Consider the following 21,471-nt stretch of genomic DNA (forward strand, 5'->3'; position numbering starts at 1 on the left):
GACAAATGCCTAATGTTACGGAATCATACATGGGTAAACTACGCAATCAAAGGGCGAGATAGACCAATGGGCTTTAATGTAACAGAGTACAAACAAAAGTTCACCAATATGGTTTCAGATGCCACATTGTGACTAACCTTTGAGAAATTACCACTTGCTAAGTTTCGGAATACTGTCAAAGAAGAATGTTTACAGCTATCTGAAAAGACAATTAAAATACTCCCTGTTCCAAAAAAAAATGTCTGTGTGAGGCCCCATTTTCTTCAAATATATCAGCCAAAATAACACAACAGTTTGGTTGCTGAAGCAGAAACGAGTCTAGCTATTTCCTATTAAACCAGATATTAAAGAGATTTAAGAAACTCTAAAACAATATCATGCTTCCTATTAACCTTTCTGGTGGGAAATATAGCCACTTTTCAATAAAAAGTATTATTTATGTTCAGAAGTAATGCATTTATTATTGCTTTTAAATGAGTTGATAAATGACAAATGTCTTAAGATTTTCCTGGCTTTAATTTCTGATATGGTAAATATCATAGATATAACACACACAAAGCTCTCTTGAGCTAAGAGCATAAAGGCATCCTGAGACCAGAAAGATCTGAGTACTGTTGTTCTACAGCAACATTACATTGACCTTTCCACTGGGCAAACTGGTGAATGCCATTTTATACTACCTCTGAAGTACAAAGGGCAAAGATGTCTTTTAAGCACATAACAGATTGTTCAATTAAAATTTTTTTTCCACACTGTGTTAAGCAGATATCACAAAGGAACAACATTTCCCAGAAGTTAGGGACAGTGGTATAATGAGAAAAATTATGTGGATTCTGGCCGACTCTTCCCATTTATAAAATGAGATATCAGGGTAGCCTATTTTTAGAATCATAGAATTCTCTGATTCTTATGGGGATCCCTAAATGATGGCCCACAGGCTGCATCTGGCCTTCAGACTGATTGGCCATTGTGGCATTTTGAGAAGCACCCCAGGAAACTAACTGGTTGGAGCTGAGTGAGAAGCTTCCCTTTCAGAAAAGAAATTGACTTTTAATCACAGCCCAATCCATCCCACCAGACTTGCCCCTGCAAATATCTCCATTTGCAACTTCTGGAATGACGGGCTTCTAAAATCCCTTTCAAATCTCAAACTCCCTAATTCAGCTCCAGAGACAGTGTCCGGGTTCCTTACTCACTCTGCCACTTGATGACTCTGATTTGGGGCAAAAGATACTTCACTTCTCTGAGCCTCAGTGTCCTCATTTGTAAAATGGGATAACACTGACCTCAAAAGACTGTTACGAAGTTTATTGAGCTGCTTGACAACATTTAGAGTTCCGGGCACTGAACAGTATCATTAACATCAAAGCACAGAAAGAGAGTCTCCCCCGCATCCCCCTTACCAAGTCCCATCTCCCAGTAGCTGAAGACTGCATTCCCCATGATAATGCTTACTTCCATACCAACTCCCTCCCGTATTCCACAGTTCCATGCCCCAGGACACACGAGAACCCCACCCCCCACCTCTATTTGTCTTTCCCACCCTAAACCCTGACAAACGGAATATTTCCTGCCGTGTCAGTAAACAAAGGATGTCACAGTCATCAGCAATTGCTGCCCTCGAACAGGAGCCGGTGAGCCCTGAGTGAACTCAGGAAGAAAAAGAATACCTGCCATTTAGCAGCCATCAGACTGCAGCCACTCCCTACATACTGAACCCAAATAGCTGAGGTGCATATCAAAGGAATGATTTCAGACAGCCCAGACTCTTGCATCTTCCCATACACAGAAAAGCGCTAAATGCCTTAACTTGGGATATCTGGTTTTTTTAATTAACAATAATCTTTCGACATTCAGACTCTTGCATCTTCCCATACACAGAAAAGCGCTAAATTCCTTAACTTGGGATATCTGGTTTTCTTTAATTAACAATAATCTTTTGACGTTCACACTACCTGCCCTTTGTTGCAAAACTCCTATATATCCGGGCTCCCCCAACTTGCCTCCTCTGAGCAGTTCTCTCAGGATTACTTGAGACGCTGCCTAGCGGGGTTGAAGTTATAAAAACTCCCACCAAATGAAACATAACTCTCAACTTTTAGGTTGTGAATAATTTTTCAGTCGACAACCTTTACTCTGATGCCCTGGCCAGTACGGGGTTCCAACACAACCACAAGCAGCATAGTGACCAAATCACTGACCACTCCCCCCAGCCTCCTCTTCCCATCCCGGACCACTAAGGCTCCCTTTCCCTCAGACGGAGACCACCTTGGGTCAGGCAGTGGTGGTCCAGGGGTCTGTGGCCTAGGGCTCTGCCCGGGTCGGGGGAGCCCTCAGGAGGGATGGGAGAGTAACTGCCCGACCTCCCGGGGGGGCCCGCGGACACTCACCGTCCATCCCTAGAGGCGGCGGTTCCGGGTGCTCGAACCGGAAGCGGCCTCTACACTGTTTGCAGTTCCCCTGGTTACTGCGGGGTTCCGGACCAATGGCAATGGAGTTCCACGGAATGAACCCTCCCCCAAAGGGAGTGACAGCACGACCATGCTCTGGAACTCCTCCTCCGGTACCCGGATCCTCCCCGCCTCCCTGGCTGCCAGTCGTTGTGCGCAGGCGCTCTGGACCAGGGCCTTTGGCGGCGTGGTGCGCAGGCGCCCCGGTTGCTGCCAACTGAAGTAGCAATGGACGCACTGGAGTCGTTGTTGGACGAGGTGGCCCTGGAGGGGCTTGATGGCTTGTGTCTTCCCGCGCTTTGGAGCCGTCTGGAGACGCGAGTGCCGCCCTTCCCGCTGCCTCTGGAGCCCAACACGCAGGAGTTTCTGTGGCGGGCCCTTGCCACGCACCCGGGCATCAGCTTCTACGAGGAGCCTCGGGAGAGACCAGATCTCCAGCTCCAAGACCGGTCAGCGGCCTGGCTCTGCGGGCGGGCGGGGGCAGAGACCCGGGTCTGATGGAGCTGCGAGAGGGCCAGGTTCTTACGGGAGGGGAGAAAAAGGAATGGAGCGGAAGAAAGACCCGGAGTCTGATGGAGGCGCAGAGAAAGGCTGATTTGGGGGTCCCTCAGGCCTGGCAGGACCCAGGCGTCTGATGGAGTTGGGGGGCGGTCACCTGGTGATGTTCCATTATGTTCGTGTGTGTTTGGGGTGGTGGTGAGCAAGACTGGGAGGATATGCTTTGTGTTTCAGAGAGTATTTCCTCCGAAGTGGAGCTTAGGATTGGAGCAGGCTGTTCAGCTCAAGACTGGAGACAGTTGAGTTCCACAGAACAGCATTCATTCAGTGCTGGATTAGAGAGCCTAAGGCAACTAGAGTCTTCACGTCGGCCAGCTTAGCAACAACAAGAACAATAATAATAGCTAACATTTATTTAGTGCTCGTTATGGCCTCGTACTATTCTAAGATCTTGTTGCTGGAGTTTCAGGAGACTGAACCCACTTCATTCTCACAGTGACACTATGAGGAAGGTGCCCTTCCCCATTTTTTTCTTTTTTTGGCTGTGCCACAGGGCTTGCGGGATCTCAGTTCCCCATTCAGCACCGAGTCCTCACCACTGGACTGCCAGGGAATTCCCAGTTATCTTCCCCATTTTTCAGAGAAGGAAACTGAGTGATAGAGATTAAGTAACCCGTCCAAAGTTATGGATATTGTAAGTGACTGAGTGTTGACTCAACCCAGGCCGTCTGTCCCCCAAGTCTGTGCTCTTAAGCCATATTGTGAGGGTCGGGAGAGGTTCCCAGAGGTAATACTGTCTAAAACAAGACTTAAAGGTTGGATTTAGCTAGCCAGTTGGCAGAGTGTTCCAAAGGAAGAGAAGTACGTTAAGTTGGGTTGAAGTGTAGAACTGGAGATAGTGAATGAGGAATAATAGTTCAAATTTACATATATGCTTATTGTAAGCAGGAACTGTTCCAAGATCCTTACGTATAGCAAGTTATTTAAGCTTTACAACAACTTTAGGAGCTGGATATTCTTATCCCCATTTTCCTGAAGAGAAAATTGAGACGCAGAGAGGGTCATCAACCCAGAATCTGAACCCAGACTGGGAGAAAGTGGTACCAAGGAGGGGAAGGAGGGACTTTATTGGAGGTGTGGAGTGGCAGTCATAACTTTAGTTTTTTTTTTTGTTTTTTGTTCTGTTTTGTTTTGGTTTTTTGCGGTACGCGGGCCTCTCACTGTTGTGGCCTCTCCCGTTGCGGAGCACAGGCTCCAGACGCGCAGGCTCAGCGGCCATGGCTCACGGGCCCAGCCGCTCCGCGGCATGTGGGATCTTCCCGGACCGGGGCATGAACCCGTGTCCCCTGCATCGGCAGGCGGACTCTCAACCACTGCGCCACCAGGGAAGCCCATAACTTTAGTTTTGATCTCATCAGATCTGAAGCGTAGACAGTTGAAGGCAGGATTAGTGTTTGGGGGAAAAACAAGACTGAGGATTTGATGGTGAGAATTGTTAATATGCAAGTGATAATTGAAACCATAAAAACGGATGGAAGTACGAGAGGGATAACTAAAGAGATGTGGAAAGGTAACATCTTAAAGTAGGGAAGCCTTGAGTCATTAAGTCCAAACTTGATGGTTTGGAGACCAGGCACTGGATTGGGGGGAAAACAAAAGGCCATGACTTGGGCCAGGAAGGTGGTTCTCGTTTCAGCATTCAGCGTCCAGGGTGGATTCAGAGACTCCTAGAAAAGTCTCTTCTCTGGGATAGAGAAGCAGGGACGCTGCTTGTTAAGATGACCTGCGTTTGGAAGACGGGTGCGACCAGGTGATCGCACTTCCTCTCTCCGACCTCTGCCAGAGGTTGTCAGAAGAACACGCCAAACGTGTTATTTCTGAGGCTGAGCTGTGGTTTGATATCTGTGATCTCCCCCTTAGGTATGAAGAAATTGATTTGGAAACTGGCATTTTGGAGTCCAGGAGGGACCCGGTCCCTTTGGAGGATGTCTACCCCATTCATATGATCTTGGAGAATAAAGATGGCATCCAGGGCTCATGCCAGTACTTTAAGGAGAGGAAAAACATTACCAGTGACATCAGGACCAAGACGTTACAGCCCCGCTGTACGATGGTGGAAGCCTTTGGCAGGTAACTGATTTGCATCACGGGAAACTTGTGGGCATCTTCCTGCTTTAAGTTGGGGGTGTGGTCAGCGCCACAACTGGCGTGCCGCCCTCGTGCCCATCAGAGTGCGTCCGCCCTGCCCCAAGCCAGTCCTTTACCACTCCCCTCCTCTTGGGGCTAGTTTTGCTGGGGGCGGAGGTGGGGCGCTGCCTTTCTTTTCCCTTTGTGTCCACAGGCCGCCTGGCCCTTTGGGCAGGGCAGGCAGCTGTCATTTGGATTGGTGCCTTTCGCTCTCTTGTCCAGGCTGCATCCTCTGCTGCACAGCTGTACTTTTGTGAGTCTTCAGTCAGGGTCCCAATTTCCCAGGCTGCCTCAAGCCCCTCACCCCATCCCCACCTCCCTTCCTACCTGACAGAACAGGGAGAAGCTTCCAATGTGAACTCTCCTAGTTGCCACCTTCTTCCTCAGCTTGCAGGCTTGCCCGGATTTCTCTCCCCCTCCCTCACCTCAGGGGAGACAGGAAGCCTGGCCCTGCCTCGGGCTGTCATCTGGATGCTTCTCTTCCTCCGTTTCCCCCGTACCTCGTGCTCTTTCCGACCTCTGTCAGCGAGCTCCTCTTTCTCCTTTATTTGCAGCTTTTTGCCTGTTGACCAGTACTTTCTCGTCAGCCCATTACCATGGCGCGTTCATCTTAAAACAAGACCTCTTGGCCTTGGATCCCCCGTAGCTGTGATTCCGTTGCTGCAGCCATGCTTCTTGGAAGAAACAGCTATACTCACTCCTTCTTCCTCTTGACCTCCCCTCCCCTCCTCCGGCTCTGGAGCTTTGCAGCTTCTGCTTCCTGACCCTCCCCCACCCGGCTTCCTGCTAGCTCAGGAAGAGCTCTCCCTGGTGACTGCACACACGCTCTCTTCACGCACATAGGCCTGAACTGGGGCTCCTCGCACATGTCATTCCATGACCTTGACCACAGTTATCGAATCCCAGAGTAAGTGTTCCTTTTCTTGTCTTTCTCTTCAGTAGACTCTGAGCTCCGTGAAGGCAGATGCCATGTTGATTTATCTTGGCATCTCCGGTACCTTGCGAGGCGCTTCATCAGTGTTGGATAACCTATGTGATGACCAGGCTCGGCAAAGTGGGCCTCGGGCAGGAGTCCTAGAGTCAGCTACTGGGAGATGTTGGAGTTCTGATAGGACGGGAGTAAACCACCCTGAACACATTCTTAAAGCAGCAAATCAGCTCCCCTGTTTTCAAACTTTTCTCTTCTCAACTGACCTCTTCCGATTTAACGTAATGAGCCTGTTTCGAGACAGAGAACACAGGTCCTAAGTTTGTGACACACAGACACAGAAAAGTAGACTTTCTGTCCGTTACGTGTATTCACAGCCTAACATTCTTTTTTGAAGATGGACCATACAGACCCTGTGACTATGCAGAAGGCTAATTATGGGTCACAGGCAATGTGAAAGAAGCTGCAGTTAAATGAAAATGTAGACGTGGCAATGGGCAGTTCCTCCTCTTTTTCCTTTTTGCCTCTTCAGTGGGAGCAATGAAGTCATCTGGTACATTGGGCGGCAAGGGGGGGCCAAGAGGAGGAACCGTCAGACTGAGCGATGTGACTGAAGACAGGCCTTGCGATCAGGCATCTGTAAACCACAGGCTGGGAGCAGTAGATGGTGGCTCTAGGCGGGAGGGGTTGGGAGCCCTTGGGCTCTGATATGGACCCTTGGAGACTCATTCCGCTGGGAGAGGGAGCTCCTCCAACTGGTGCGTCTCGATGTCAAGGAGTGAGTGGGGATAGCTTCTCTGCCAGCCCACCCTTGTGGGATCTCTGGCAGGGCTAGGACCTGAGACAGTCTGCCCAAGATGGCCACGTAAGTCAGCAGGCAAGGCGCCAGGGTGGAGTCTCCATCTTCAGCGCCGTAGACGGTTAGACCTCAGCAGAGAAGTCAGTTTTCCCAGCTGCGACATCTCGAAGCACCTGGCTGGGAAGTGTTCTTGGCCTCTTTTTCGGGCATTATTTTTCACACACCAAGACAGTAGGAGGAACTAATGATTTGTCCCGAGTCTGGTCTCCAACAGGCTGCAGGTCCACTGATGACGCAGGGCACTGTTTTTGATTCTGAAGTTTGTTTTATCCATCCAGTTCAGTAGGCGAGTTTGTTCACTTAGTAGATATTTACAGAGACCCTGCTGTGCACCAGAGCCATTCTGGGCCCTGAGGATGTCTTGGGGACCCTGATGACAACCTGCCCCCTCTTAGGGCACTTATTGCAGAAATGTGTGCCCCCAAAAGTGGCCATTTCTGAGAGTGCCAGGTGCTGTGAAGAGTCTGGAAATGGTCAGAGGCGGGGGATAGACTCTGGTTAGCATTTTCAGGAAGACCTGAGGTGTTGGTATCTGAGCAGTGGCCTGAATGGAGAGAATCAGTGGCCTGAAGACGTGAGGGCAGAGCAGCTGGGCAGAGGACCAGCGGGGCTGTTGTGGACGCAGGGCAGGGCCGTGGGGGTGTGCAGGACGGACCAGGCCCTGGTTGGGAGTCGGGGGTATGGCCTGAGGGCCCTGGCCGGACGGGGAGGACTCTGAGCAAGGAACTGGTGAGACTGGCTCTGTTCCCCCTGAACGCTCTGTGGTTCTAGGATGGAAACCTCCTTAACTGGGGGATGGTGAACCTCCAAGAATTAGCAGGAAATGATGGTTCACTAAGGTTCTGCTTTTTCATATTTCGATTTTCTTAAAAATCAATTACAGTTATTTCTTCCTGCGGTGGCTTCTGATTTGCAGGTGGCGGAAGAAACTGATCATTGTTGCTTCCCAAGACATGCGGTACCGGGCCTTGATCGGCTTGGAGGGTGACCCCGACCTGAAGCTCCCCGACTTCTCCTACTGCATTTTGGAGCGATTAGGCCGGTCCCGGTGGCAAGGGGAGCTCCAACGAGACCTCCACAGCACTGCTTTCAAGTGAGGGGATGCTTTGCTTCTCTGCTGTCAATGCTGGGGCTCCCTGATCATTGGGCCCTGCCACCTGGGCAGTCCCCACATCCATGGTGATTGGAAGCACGATGCTTTCTCATTGAAGAGACCCTGGAAAAAAGACCCAAAAAAGGGGACTCCCTGGCAGTCCAGTGGTTTAGACTCTGCCTTTCCATTGCAGGGGGGCATGGGTTTGATCCCTGGTCTGGGGAACTAAGATCCTGCATGCCTCATGTTGCAGCTGAAAAAAGAAAAAACAAAAAAGAAAGAGAGAGAGACCCTGGGGTGACCATAGAATTTATTGTCCAAACCAGACATTTTGAGAGTGGAAGGTGGAGCTGACCAGAAGGGACACCAGGCAATGGGCATAAACTGAGACCACCTGGCGAGCCAGAATGCATGGCAACCCTAGTTCTTGGCCACTATATGATTAGAGGCCCATGTCTGATTAGCTCCTTGCTAATATAACCCTTACTGTCTCCTGCGCCAGCCATCCTTTCCCACTCCGTTTACCCTCTCCTTTACCCCCATCTCCCCATCCACCTCTTGGGGGTCTGGGGGGTGCCCTAGGCTGAGGCACGGCTGTTCTTTCCAAGGCCATTGTCACATAGCAACTGTTCTGTCAGGTTGGCTGGATAGGAGGTGTGTGTCTCTGGTGTTCATGTCCGCCACACTGTGGGGTGAAAGCAACCAACAAAGCAAAATGACTGCCCACTCTCTTCCTCTCCTCCAGGGTTGATGCTGGGAAGCTCCACTATCATAGGAAAATTTTGAACAAAAATGGGCTCATTACGATGCAGTCACATGTGATCCGATTACCCACCGGAGCCCAGCAGCACTCAATTCTCCTCCTCCTGAATCGGTTTCACATGGACAGGTACAGTGTGAGACACCAGAATGCTCCCTTACCTCTGTCTTTCAGCCATGTGTATTATACCTTTAAAAAATCCTAGAGGCCAAATCAGAATATGACTAGCTTTTAAAAAAAAGTTGTTTACCACCTATTTTGGATTATGAGAATAAGTGTTGCTTATTTAGAAAATCCGGAAATTATATAGAAAAGAAGGGCAAAAAATGCCTATCACCCCACAGCCCAGCAATAGGAACTGTTAACGTTTGGTGAAATTTGGGAGTGTAAAAATAAAAGTAAATAAGTCAAATTTGATTTGTTATGGTGACAGGGTTCTGTGGGTAGAAGAGAGAACAATGGACTAGGTCAAGATCTGTATTTAAGTCTTTGCTCCTGATTTGGGCACGATCACTTGACCTCTCTGAACCACTGTTTCCTCTTCTGTAGAATGGCCATGACAAAGCTTGGTACTAGTTCATACGCAGTGAATATCTGTGCCTTCATCTATTCTTTCATTCATTGAAAGGCAGTAAAAATGGAGAAGTGGGCGTCTCTGGATCCCATATATATATGCCCTCCCTGCTGCTAAACCTGTGGGCAGTTAAAGCCAAGTTCACCTTCCCCAGCTGTATGACAATACCTTCCTCTCTGCCCCTCCTCCAACACCCCCCCACCCACACACAGCTGGGGTAGCCCTTGGCTCCTTTAATAGCTTCCTTTGGCGTCCATTAGCTTGTAAGCATTTATTGTGACATCCACTTCACAATAAAAATGCAAAGGAAGGGAAAGTCAGTCATGCCAGTGAAGTGAGAGATAGAAACCAGGGCTTCAGAATCAGAGAGGTGTCCTGATTACTGCAGAGGGCACTGTATTTCCAGGAAGAAGACCTGGGTTCACATTTTGTGCCTGAATTTTAGAAAAGCTTAACTTCTTTATGAAATAATCCCTATCCTTTCTTACCAAGTGATTTATAAGGAAATATGTTGGTGCTTCCTAAACTTTAAGGTATTGTCAACTCAAAAAATATTCACAATCTAAATGTTTTATTCGGTGGGAATTTTTAGGACTTCAAGCCCAGGGCAGGTAATCTGAACGTCAAAAGATAATCGTTAAAGAAAACCAAGTTAAGGAATTTACCGCATTTCTGTGTATGGCAAGGTGCAACAGTCTGGGCTCACTGAAATCATTCCTTTGATATGCACCTCAGCTATTTGGGGCCAGTATCCTGTGTTTTCACATCCTGAGTTTCCTCAGGGCCCACCATGGGGAGTGGCTGCAGTCTGATGGCTGCTAGATGGTAGGTATTCTTTCCTGAGTTTCCTCAGGGCTCACTGGCTCACCTTGGAGGGCTGCAATTGCTAATGACTGTGACATCCTTTGTTTACTGATATGGCTGGCAGTATTCCATTTATCAGTATGATCAAAAGATGTAAGGCATTTTAAAGAATCATTTCATGACAGTTTTAGCCACGGAGGCTAGTCTGTACACTGCCACTAGTTCGGTGACCTTGGCCATGAGACTGAACCACTCAGAGCCCCAGTCTTTCCAGCTGTAAGGGACAAGCAGTTGGGCTGGATGTTCTCTGAGACCTAAGACCACAAGGTTCTGTAGTTTGATGTGTTGTCATTTAAATCTTGTCATCTTTAAAAAACAGGCAGTCTTTAGCAGTAGGTCTGGAAAAAAATGAAGTGTTTTATATTTCTCACAGGAGGAGCAAATATGACATCCTTATGGAGAAGCTCTCAGCTGTGCTGAGCACACGGAGTAACCGGACAGAGACACTGGGAAAGCTGAGGGAGGAACTGGTGAGCTGCCCCTGCCCGTGTGGGGGGCTGGATCCGTTTGTAACGCAGTGGGGAGCATTGTCAAGTGTAGATTTCAGTGCACCGCAGTTGAAAACCCTGTCGTGGGCTTGACCATCCCTAGCTGTTACCGAGTCCAAGCCCGTCCTGCCCGCCGCACAACAGGCCAGTAAATCGGGAGACGAGGTGTTGAGGCAAAGGGATAATGACTTTATTCGGAAAGTCGGCAGACCGAGAACATGCGGACTGGGGTCCCCACAAACCGTTCTATCCTATGCCAGTTTTTTTAATAGAACAGAGCGGGGTAGGAGGTGAGGAAGTAAAGTAACATGGCCATTAGTTTTGCCTGGCTTGGCCAGCATCAGGGAGGGGATATGTTAATTTCTTTTGTGCAGCCATTCACAGGTGGGCAGGGTCAGATTGTCTCCCTGTGAGCTGAACAAAGGCACTTTAGTTCAACTTTCAGGCAGAGGGGCAGGGTTCCCTGAGGCAGGTCATTATGTATGATTATAATAACAAAAGCAACGAAAAGCAAAGGTTAAAGTCAGAAACATGAACATGGAGTCAGAATTGACTCTTCTCTGTTAACATAGCCATGAAACAAGCAGAACTTTGCTTTACAGAATGAAAAAGGGCTCAGTCTTTAAGTCCTTCCTGCTCTTGGGTGGCCTCCAGTTTTCCCGGGGATTTGCGCCAAGTCCTGCTATAGAAGTTCCTGTGGAATGGTGAATCTGAGCGTTTAGATTTACTTTCATAATCAAGCTTGTCATTATGTTCCCAGTGGTTTTATGCTGAAATAACAGAGTGACTACTGAGAAGGAGGAGAGACAACACAGGGAGAAAAGCAGTTATGGACCCGCTTCATCTTTGGGTCCAGGAACAGAGGCAGTGATAAAGTGAGAGTGGGAGGAAGAAAGCACAGGGGTGATGCTGCTTCCGGTCTGATTTGAGCCCTCCTCCGTAGACGTTAGGAAGGAGCCATCACTGGAAACGGGAGGAAAGTATGACTGCCCTGTAGGTGGAACAGTAGGATTTGAAGTCAAGATTTGGGGGTGATCGTAATTAGTCCCCAAAGGAGCGTGGCTTGGAGTCTGCTTGTAGACTCCAGGTTGTAGATCCTTCTCGCTCCTCATCTTGTGCTGCCCCCAGGGGGCTCTGCTCTCTGATTTCACTGCGCTGAGGGAAGGGCTCTCGCCCCTCCTGCTAAACGCGCTGTATGCCCAAGTCTCTTTAAAGCAGAGGTTATAAACCAAAGCTTGTGGGTCGGATTCAGCCTGCACACTGTTAAAAAGAACCTTGACCTAGCATCTTTTAAAAATTGAGATTTTGCCTCAAAATCTAGGTTACCAGCTTCCCTGGAAATATCAGAGGCTCTGGCCAGCCTGGGCCTGTGAGAGCAGTTATCTGGAGCTGGCTGTGTGCTGGCCGCCCACCCCAGGCCCCTTCCCTCCTGTCACCTCTCAGACAGGCAGGCAGTGCCATTTGTCACTCTGAGCGCTGCTGTTCAGGAGGAGAGAAGTATTTCTCAGTATCTGAGTGTCTGTCAAAAGTGGGGAATAAAAGGTAGACTGATAAGGCCTCTTCCTGAGAGGCCCTAGTCAAGATGAAGGAAACTCCTACAAGCGGAGAGAAATATCTGCCCGCTTTGTTCTTTATATTGTTCGTCCAGCCCATGCAGACACTGAAGATCGAAACCCTCTGCCCTGCTGAGTCACTCAAGGGTAGAGAAACTGAGCATCTCAGGTCAAGCTGTGGACGATCTAAGTGACAAGATTTGACTGATAGAGGACACTGTTTATTTATTTATTCATTCAACAAATACTTTAGTGAGTATCTATTTGGAGTCAGAACTGTGTTTCGCACCACCATGGCAAAAATGAACGAGGATGACAGTCTTACACTGCCGCAGAGCAGTCTAATTGGAGGGGCTGACGTGTGAACACACACTCAGGCCAGACTGCTCCTTGGAAGGATGTGTTGAGTTGCGTGAAAGGAGAGATGGGAAAAGCTTTGTAGAGCCAGTTCCAGTTGAGCTGGGCTTTGAAGATGAAGTCAGCATCATCCGGCAGAGGAGAGACCATCTTTCAGGCAGAGGAGACGGGCTGGAGCAAAGGCGTGGAGCTGTGGGAGGTGATGGGGTGTTTCCGAGGCTGGCAGTGACACAGGGGGCAGCCAGGTGGCAGCGTGCCCGGCGGGAGTAGTAAGAGACGTGGCTGGAAAGGAAAGTTGGAGCCAGATAAAGAAGGTCTCGAGTGCCAGGCTGAGAACTTGGGTTTCAGCCTTTAGCCTGGTGAACTGCAGTTTGAGTGTTGGGGAGATGAACTGATGGATGGGGAGGGGATTGGAGGCAGGGCGGGGAGGTGGGTGCTGTGGCCTCAGGTAGGGTGGGTGACGCCTTGAATTGTTGGTGATATTTGGGGGGGTGGCACTAGCAGGACTTGGTGAGTGACTGAAGCCAGGGTGTGGATGTCGGGCGTGGGGAGCAACGAAGGAGAAGGAGTCTGTTGTCTAGCTCGAGTGGCAACCCCTCCCTGGGGTGGACCAGAGCTGGAGGGTGGGTACCTGAGGGCAGGGATCGTGCCTGCCAACCCCCCACCATGAGGACGGCCTGGCCCACGGAGACGCCGAGCCCAGATTTGTTGAATGAGTGTACAATGAAAGTACAGAGTTCAGAAAGAGGAGTGAGTTTGCCTGAGATTGAGGCACCTGACAAATTTGATTTTAGGATTTATTGAGTATGAAGATCTTCTGGGACTTTGACTTGGTGATGTTTAGTCAGCAGCTGGAAATAGGGGTCAGAGAAGGCTGAGCAGGATTTAGTGAATAATTAACCTCTGGATGAGGTGGACGCCGTGAATGTGGATGCTGTCTTTTGGGGGGAGTGGGGAAGGCCACTTTCTTTAACTGGGCAGGTGGTGCGAGTCCTCAACGGTGGCCCCCCCGTAAGGGAAGGACTACGTCATCCTCCATCCTCTGGGCAGGTTATGTGAGTCCTCGACGGCAGCCCCCCATAGGATGGTCCAGGGCTCAGGGCCGTATGTTGAGGGCTAGGGTTCGATGGATGCGTTTCCATAGGGTCTTTCCACGACGCTGGGGGCACGGCTGGATTAACAAGAGGCGCCGTTTACCAGCCAGCGGGTTAAGTGAGCCGCATGTGAGTTGTCGGTATTTCTTTGATAACAATATGTTCTGCTGCCCAGCAGTTAGCGTACTGGCTCCTCCGAGAGGAGATCACACGCACGTGGGTGGTGGCAGCGGCCCTCAGACATATGCTGCCTCTGTCTGCCCCAGAGTGTAAGAGGAAACCTGGGAGGAGCCGTGCACCACGCTTAGTCGCGAGTGCCTCCTGCTGTTCGGGTGGGAACCTGCCTGGCTCTTCCAGTGGTGGCAAAATCAAATGCTAGTAGTGGCCAGGAGGGTGGTGTGGATTAGTGAAACAGGCCAAGTGTAAAATAATTTTTTGAGGGAGTTCCCTGGTGGTTCAGGGGTTAGGACTCAGCGCTCTCACTGCTGTGGCCCGGGTCCAATCCCTGGTTGGGGAACTGAGATCCTGCACGCCCCGTGGCGTGGGCCAAAAAAAAAAAAAAAAATTTATATCAGTGTGGATTCAAGAAATATTCAACTTTCCTCTTAACTATCATGAGAGAAAAGCAGCACAAAAATGGTGGTAAACAGGAACTGACCTTCGGCCTCACCATGTAAGGGGTCTGATGGGCAGAGAAGGCCAGGGCGTCCGGGTCGGGCGTGCCTGTCTGGAGGGAGCAGCTGGTCCTCACCTCCCTCTGGCTGATGCTGGGAGGAACCGCAGGCCTAGGATTTGTTGCCAGATCCTGTTTTTCAAGAGAAGCCAGAATCTGTTTTTTTTTAAATGAACTCTCTCACTTTTCAATGTTGGCAAGTAAATTACTTTTTTTTTTTTGCGGTACGCGGGCCTCTCACTGTTGTGGCCTCTCCTGTTGCGGAGCACAGGCTCCAGACGCGCAGGCTCAGCGGCCATGGCTCACAGGCCCAGCCGCTCCGCGGCATGTGGGATCTTCCCGGACCAGGGCACGAACCCGCGTCCCCTGCATCGGCAGGTGGACTCTCAACCACTGCGCCACCAGGGAAGCCCCGTAAATTACCTTTTGCAAAGAAAACGTGTAGATGAAAAAACACGGCCTGCACTGGAGGCTGCTCGTTGGTAACCTCGACAGTTAGGAGCGCTTTGGGTCATTTTGGTTGTGTTGCCTCCTCGCAGAAATGTGAGTGACGGGGTGGATGTACTCATCCTCATTTTGTTGTAACTTCACAGATAGACTAAATTTTTTTAAAGGTCTTAAATTTAATTTTTTCTCTTCCACTGCCTGTGAGAGGTGTGTGTACATATGTATGTATCTATTAATAATTAATAATACACTTACTTGTTTAAAAAAACCAAAACAAGATGAAACGGTATACAGTGAAAATCTTCTAGTGCTGCCCCCATCTGCCTCATTCTCACCCCTTTCAGTGGGGAAATCTCTTTCCCCACTCATCATCAAATGGATGGTTTATATGCTGCTGCAGACTCGTTTTGTTCCCTGGACAAGGTAGCTTGGCAGTATTTTCTCATTAGTGCCTCCAGTGATTCCTCATTCAAGATCGTCAGTTAACTCGGGTCCCTGCTCGTTCGTGTACGTGACCCTCCAGTAGTTTCAAACACCTTGCTCTACCTAACAGCAGCGTTTCGATTTTGCAGGGGCTGTGCGAGAGGACGTTTAAGCGCCTGTACCAGTACATGCTGAATGCGGGGCTGGCCAAGGTGGTGCCTCTTCCCTTACAAGAGATCCACCCTGAACGTGGACCTTGCAAGACCAAGAAAGGTAAATGCAGGCTCGGCTCCTGCCTGGGCTGCACGGACAGTCTTCACTTCTCCCCTCTAAGTGCCAGCCTGTCCCTCTTACCATGTTCTGCCCTGAGGTAGGATGATTTCACGTTATTTTTTCCACTCTATTCCTCAGCGCCTGGCCCAGGACCTTCTATATAAAAAGCGCTCGGGAAACGTTTGCTGAATGAAACCCATTCTGACTCCCAGCAAACATCTCTATATGGATGTCCCTCCAACATCTCCCATTCCTGGCGTCCAGAAACCGAAATTTATCTTTTCCTTCTTATGCTAAGCCAGTATTTTTTAAGTACCTGATCTGTGTGTTGCATGATTGCATTTTCTAGCCCTGCAAAGTAGGTGGTATTATTACCATTTTACAGGTAAGATTAAAGTTAAGAGATGCTAAGTAACTTATATGAGGTTAAGCAGTCAGGAAGTGGTGGAGGTGGGATTTGAACTTCTAAGAAAGTTAAACTAGGGACAATAGACTATGAAACTTTAAAAACCTTCCTTAGTCCTTTGTTTTTCTCAGTTCTTGATTTTTATCCCATGCTGTTTAACTCCTCCTGATTAACCAAAGTTGTTTAAAAATCTTAGGGTCAGAGCTTTCAGTAAAAGATGACAGAAGGAATAGATGCGGTTTTCTGCACTCTTCCAACTCCTTCCTGGTGATGATAGGCTATAAAAGGAATAAACCTGCAAGTACAAAGAGACTAGGACAGGAAGTGACGGCAGGGAGAGTTGTCTACGTTTCTGTGCTCAAAGGCAGATGTACAAACGGTAACTGACCGCACAGACTGGGAAAGCTGAATGCTTGTGTGGGGCAGTAGCCAAGAGTGGACACCTCAAACCTGAAATAAACCAGGGACCTCTGAAAGCACCAGTCTGGATGGGGCTAGAGACAAGAGGATTGGTTTATAGTCTGTGAAGAGCCATTGCACCCCCCAGGTCCCCTCCCCTACTTGGCATAGCCAGGTAACAAGCCCTTTCCCACAAAGACAGAGGTCTGGACTTTGTGACTTAGCAGTCTTTCCTCATTAGTACCTCCAGTGATTCCTCATTCCTTGGACTTAACCTCAAGAGAAGATGCACTGGAGGCTTTTGAGACTCTCAGACATGAGATGCAGCTGGGGACAGGGTACAGTGCTGATAACAGGCGGTATGAGATAATCTCTATACACAGTGAGGTAGGAGTCTTCACTGCCTTTCCCCCTGTGGCTCCTAAAACGCTGGCAGCCAGGCTTACAGTCCCTAAAGCCAGAGGCTGGAGACTTCTTTTCTGCGGAAACTGACCAGTCCAAGAGAAAAGTCTTCTAGATCCTGAAATTTAGGGGATTCCTAGCAAAATAGCCAGCCTCTGCCTGCTCCCCCTTCATGGAAGCCCACACAATGGCAGCCTCTCCCTTTCTCTTCCTGACCCTGCAAAACACAGGACTTTTAATGTACAGCAGTATCTTAATGAAGCATTTTAACTTTTTTTTTTTTTTTTTTTTCTGTACGCGGTCCTCTCACTGTTGTGACCTCTCCCGTTGCGGAACGCAGGCTCAGTGGCCATGGCCCATGGGCCCAGCCACTCCACGGCATGTGAGATCCTCCCGCACCGGGGCACGAACCCGTGTCCCCTGCATTGGCAGGCGGACTCTCAACCACTGCGCCACCAGGGAATCCCCTGCATTTTAACTTTTCACCAAGCATTTGAGAACTCTAACACAAATGTAAGAGAAACTAACTTAGGAAATAGAACCAAAATGAGGAGCAGAAGAAAAGGAAAGGAGAGAAGGAAGATATTGCATCATGAAACGAGAGCAAGAGGCTATAAAGGAGGGACATGCAGAAAATAAAAAAGAGCTCTTGGAAATAAAAGAAATATGACTATTGCAATAAAAGATTTGGTGGAAGGAAAGATAGTGAGATAAAGTTGAGAAAATCTCCTGTAAAGAACAGAAACTCAAAAGGGATGGAAATAGGAGAGTTTTAAGTTGAAAATAAGAAGCTGAGTCTAAAAGATCCAATGTCCACACAGTAGGAGTTCAAGTTCACAGTAAGGGGAGGGAGTGTGTGTGCAGGGGAGTAGAAAGGAAGAGATGACGGGAAATGACATGGAATTTTCCCAGATCTGAAGGATGTTAAGTTCTAGATCAAAAGACCTAGCAGATGTCTAGCATGATGAACATAAAGAAACCCACACCAGGATCCAACAGCCAGAGACTTCAGAAGTCTGGGGCTTGAAGAGCCTCCAGAGAGGAGACATCAGACTTCCCAGTAGTAACGGAAGCTAGAGAGCTTGGAGCAACACCGTCAACTTTCTGATGGGGATGGACTTTCACCCTGGAATCTTCCAGTCAATGAGGTGTGAGGATAAGGACCTCACACATTTTCGTACATGCGGATTGGAAACAATTCATCTCTGATCTTCCAAGTTCCCTTTTAGGAAGCCACAGGAGGATGTACACCATCAAATAACAGGCTAAGCTAAGAGACAGGAAAGCATGGGGCCCAGGAAGAGGGGGGACAATGGGAAACCCTGGAGAGATGATGAAGGGAAATCATGATGACAGACGTGGGGGCGTGGGGGACGGAAGCCCATGCAAAGGATCAGTTGCTTAGTACCTGTGAATGTGTGAAGGGAAATTTGTATGCTAGCAGAGAGTCTGAGTGTGAATTCGATATGGGTACAGAGAAAACCAAGCAAATGGAAAAAAGTTATTAACGCCAGGTAAAACTAAAAGGTGTGTAATTTTAAACAACTTAAGGCCCATGTGCTTGACTATGTGGGCATAGCAAGTAACCTGTGGAGACTGGCCTCACTAACAGCTCCAGAGAACGTTTGCTGGATGAAGACAGACCACGGCATCCCCAACACTTGGCTTGGTGCCCGCAGGAGGGAGGTGGTGTGCTTGCTGAGTGACCGAGCTGCCAGTCTGAGGGAGCTGTGTCTCTTCCTTTACTTCCTCATGTAGTTAATGGAATCACTGCCCACCCTGTCTGACTTCCCTGTGTCTAAGTCTTGTGGAGGAGATGGTAGCGCACAGATATTACCACACAACAGGTGTATAAAAGGCAGGAGCCCCTGGAGGTAGGAAAGCCCCCCAAGAGCAGACTTCATCTTTGAGTGTCTTAAGTGCTGAGTAGATGTGTGACTGGTTGAATGACTGGAGTTCCTCAGGGGAAGGGGTGGGGAGCATCAGCCTTTAAGTAGACAGGAGACCAGGAAGTTCCGCTGGGTCCTGCGGCAGGGAAGAAAAGGCTTCAGGAACTGAGAGTTGTGCTGGGGTTTCCCACCTCACATTTGACTTGGAAATATGATTATCTGAACGCTTAAAATGTCATGACCTGTGGATCTAATAAGCATTTTTATTTCCTGACCTATTGAAAGAAAGGCATTAAAAATAAGCAGATGAGTATTTTTTTAGAGTAAAGAGAAATTAAGAAAGAAAGAGCCTTAAGTAACTTTTTTTGTTGGGCTCCTCCACGGCTTCAGGTCCTTGGAAATTCAAACTAGCCCCTTGAGACTGTCACACCTGAATGGACTTTTGATGTAAGACAGCCTGGGTTAGAATTCTTGTCCGGTCATTTCCTGTTGGGGAGTCCTTCAGCAAGTTTTGACCTCTCCCTGCCTCAGTTTCCTCATCGGGGTTATCTGGAATAATATATGTTTCCAGAGTGTCGTGGAGCTTACAGGTGACAGTGTACACAGAGCAGGGCCTTTGGGCCACATCTGGCAGTGTATTTTGTTGGCCTCATGGTGTTTGTTTTAATTGTAGTTGATGGCATTTAAAAATCAGAAATTTCACCTACAAAGTCAGCCTTTCAACTGTTCTGTAGAAATAAAACTAGGCAACATTGAACTGCATTTCTTTAATAGCAACTGGTGAGGCAGAGAGGTGTGCCACCCTCTGTTGAGGGCACGCACCTTCTGCATTCCCCTTCCCCATTCATTCAGCTGCTGTTTAACCCGCAGCTGGCCTCAGTCTGGGTATGTCGTCTGCCTAACCCTTGAAGGTGTGTCCTCATCACACCATGAGTGGTCCTAGTTTTCTGGAGGCCCAGTGCTGGGAAGAAGGATCAGCACGCCTCAGACTGGGTACTAAGGATGTCAGTGGTGAGGTTAAGAGGGCAAATACCTAAGACGATGAGATGACAGTCGGCGTTTTTAGATTGTCACGCACACGCGCAGTGAGCCCGTTTCTAACTGTTCAGGAGGCTCATCTCATCCCCGCATGGTCTTGTCACCACCTCTCAGGACAGGCCTGCCACGCTGTGTCTCAGCTATTTATCTGTGTGACTTTTTCCCAACTAAGCCACCCTCCTTGAGGGTGGTGGCCGCACCCCTCACATACTTTCTGTCCTTAATGTCTGTGCATTGTCTGCTGGAAACAGAGTAGGTGCTAAGTCAACGTTTAGCCAATTTAATTTAATTAGGTGCCCCTCCAGTGACTTTCCTGGAGCAGGAGACAAGGGGTGAATGCACAGCTTTTTAGTCTTTTCTTGCCTTGAGCTGTGTCTTCCCAGTTTGCAAAATTAACATAAAACCTTCCCTCCAAGCTGTTATGGAGTAGACAAGACTTAAATCAAGATGATGTATTGCTTCATGTAAATTTACAGGTGCGCCTGGATGTATATGAGTGTTTCTAAAAGGACATAAACAAAGAGTTTGGATTTCGGCATATTTCAGATGTGTTACAGAAAGCTGCAGTGATCTGTTTTGCAAAAGGCAAAAGTATCTTGGTAACGAAAACAGTCACCTGAACTGATGTGTTTTGCAAGTTTGGATTATTTTCTTCAAGTGTTTAGCAGTCGTTCTGTGTTTATTAAGTTGTGCTGAGAACAGAAGGGAAGAGAAATAGAAGTTAACTTTGTAATCCCTCGGAAAAGGATCACAGTCGAAAGCAGTTGACAGAAGTTGGGCTCCCTGGGGCTGATGACCGAGACAGGCGTTTAGCGGGTTTCCCGGGTTCAGTGGCAAGGTGAGTCCAGCTGTGAAGAGGATGGGGTAGTTCTAGTGTCTATACCTCCCTGTTTATGGTGTGGACTCTTCCCCCAAGCTGCTGCCCTGTGACTTTTCAAAAATAAAAAACAAGTTCAACAGGATTGCAGGACAAGATCAATATACAAAAATCTGTTCTATTTCTTTACCCTTGTAATGAACAGTCCAAAAATGAAATTAAGAGAACAGTTCTGTTCACAATAGTATCAAAAAGAATAAAATAGGAATAAATTTAACAAAACAAGTACAAAGCATATACTCTGAAAACTACAAAATACTGACAGAAACTTAAGATCTAAGTAAATGGGAAAATATCCCCTGTTCACAGGTCAGAAGGCAACATTGTTAAGATGTCAGTACTCCCCAAACTGATCTTCAGATTCCACGCAATTCCTGTAAGAATCCCAGCTGACTTCTTTGTGGAAATCGATAAACTCATTCTAAAATTCATATGGAATTAGAGGATATGTAGAAAGCTGAAACAGTCCTGAAAAAGAAGAATCCAGTAAGAGGGCTCACACATTGTAATTTCAAAACTTACTACAAAGCAACAGTAATCCAGACAGCATGGCACTGGCACAGGGATAGAGTTAGAGACTGATGGAATAGAATTGAGAGTCCAGAAATAAACCCACACATCTGTGGTCAACTGACTTTCCAGCCAGGGTGCCATGATCATTCAGTGGAGAAAGAAACCAATCACAAAAGGCCGTGACTGTGGGATTCCATGTAGGGGTGAGTCCAGAATAAGACAGTAGATTAGTGAGTGCTTGGGGCTGGGCTGGAGGCACAGAGGGGTGATAGCTAAAGGGTTTGAGGTGACGAGAATGTTCTAGAACTGACTTGTGATGGGTGCACATACCTGTGAATATGCTAAAAGACCACTGAATTGTATAGTTTAAACAGGTGAATCGTGTGGCATATGAATGATATCTCAATAAAGCTGTTAAAATTGAAA

The 21,471-nt window shown here is 48.3% G+C and overlaps 2 protein-coding genes across 7 annotated transcripts in view; one reads left to right on the top strand and one right to left on the bottom strand.

Annotated features, from left to right (window-relative positions):
* KATNIP (katanin interacting protein) overlaps nucleotides 1-2,481 on the bottom strand; it is a 200,858-nt gene extending 198,377 nt beyond the window's left edge. For all 6 annotated transcript variants that reach the window (XM_067706309.1, XM_067706308.1, XM_067706311.1 and 3 more), the window contains exon 1: nucleotides 2,391-2,481. In XM_067706309.1, coding sequence (XP_067562410.1) covers nucleotides 2,391-2,397 — 7 coding nt within the window. In that variant the 5' untranslated portion in view covers nucleotides 2,398-2,481. The remainder of the gene's footprint in view (nucleotides 1-2,390) is intronic.
* A 132-nt stretch (nucleotides 2,482-2,613) lies between these two features.
* The window catches only part of GTF3C1 (general transcription factor IIIC subunit 1), a 72,608-nt gene continuing 53,750 nt past the window's right edge, over nucleotides 2,614-21,471 (top strand). The window contains exons 1-6 of the mRNA XM_067706314.1: nucleotides 2,614-2,899; nucleotides 4,869-5,078; nucleotides 7,839-8,015; nucleotides 8,761-8,904; nucleotides 10,587-10,683; nucleotides 15,398-15,521. Coding sequence (XP_067562415.1) covers nucleotides 2,679-2,899; nucleotides 4,869-5,078; nucleotides 7,839-8,015; nucleotides 8,761-8,904; nucleotides 10,587-10,683; nucleotides 15,398-15,521 — 973 coding nt within the window. The 5' untranslated portion in view covers nucleotides 2,614-2,678. The remainder of the gene's footprint in view (nucleotides 2,900-4,868; nucleotides 5,079-7,838; nucleotides 8,016-8,760; nucleotides 8,905-10,586; nucleotides 10,684-15,397; nucleotides 15,522-21,471) is intronic.

Source organism: Pseudorca crassidens, chromosome 15 (assembly GCF_039906515.1).
Source record: "Pseudorca crassidens isolate mPseCra1 chromosome 15, mPseCra1.hap1, whole genome shotgun sequence".
NCBI classification, from domain to species: domain Eukaryota; kingdom Metazoa; phylum Chordata; class Mammalia; order Artiodactyla; family Delphinidae; genus Pseudorca; species Pseudorca crassidens.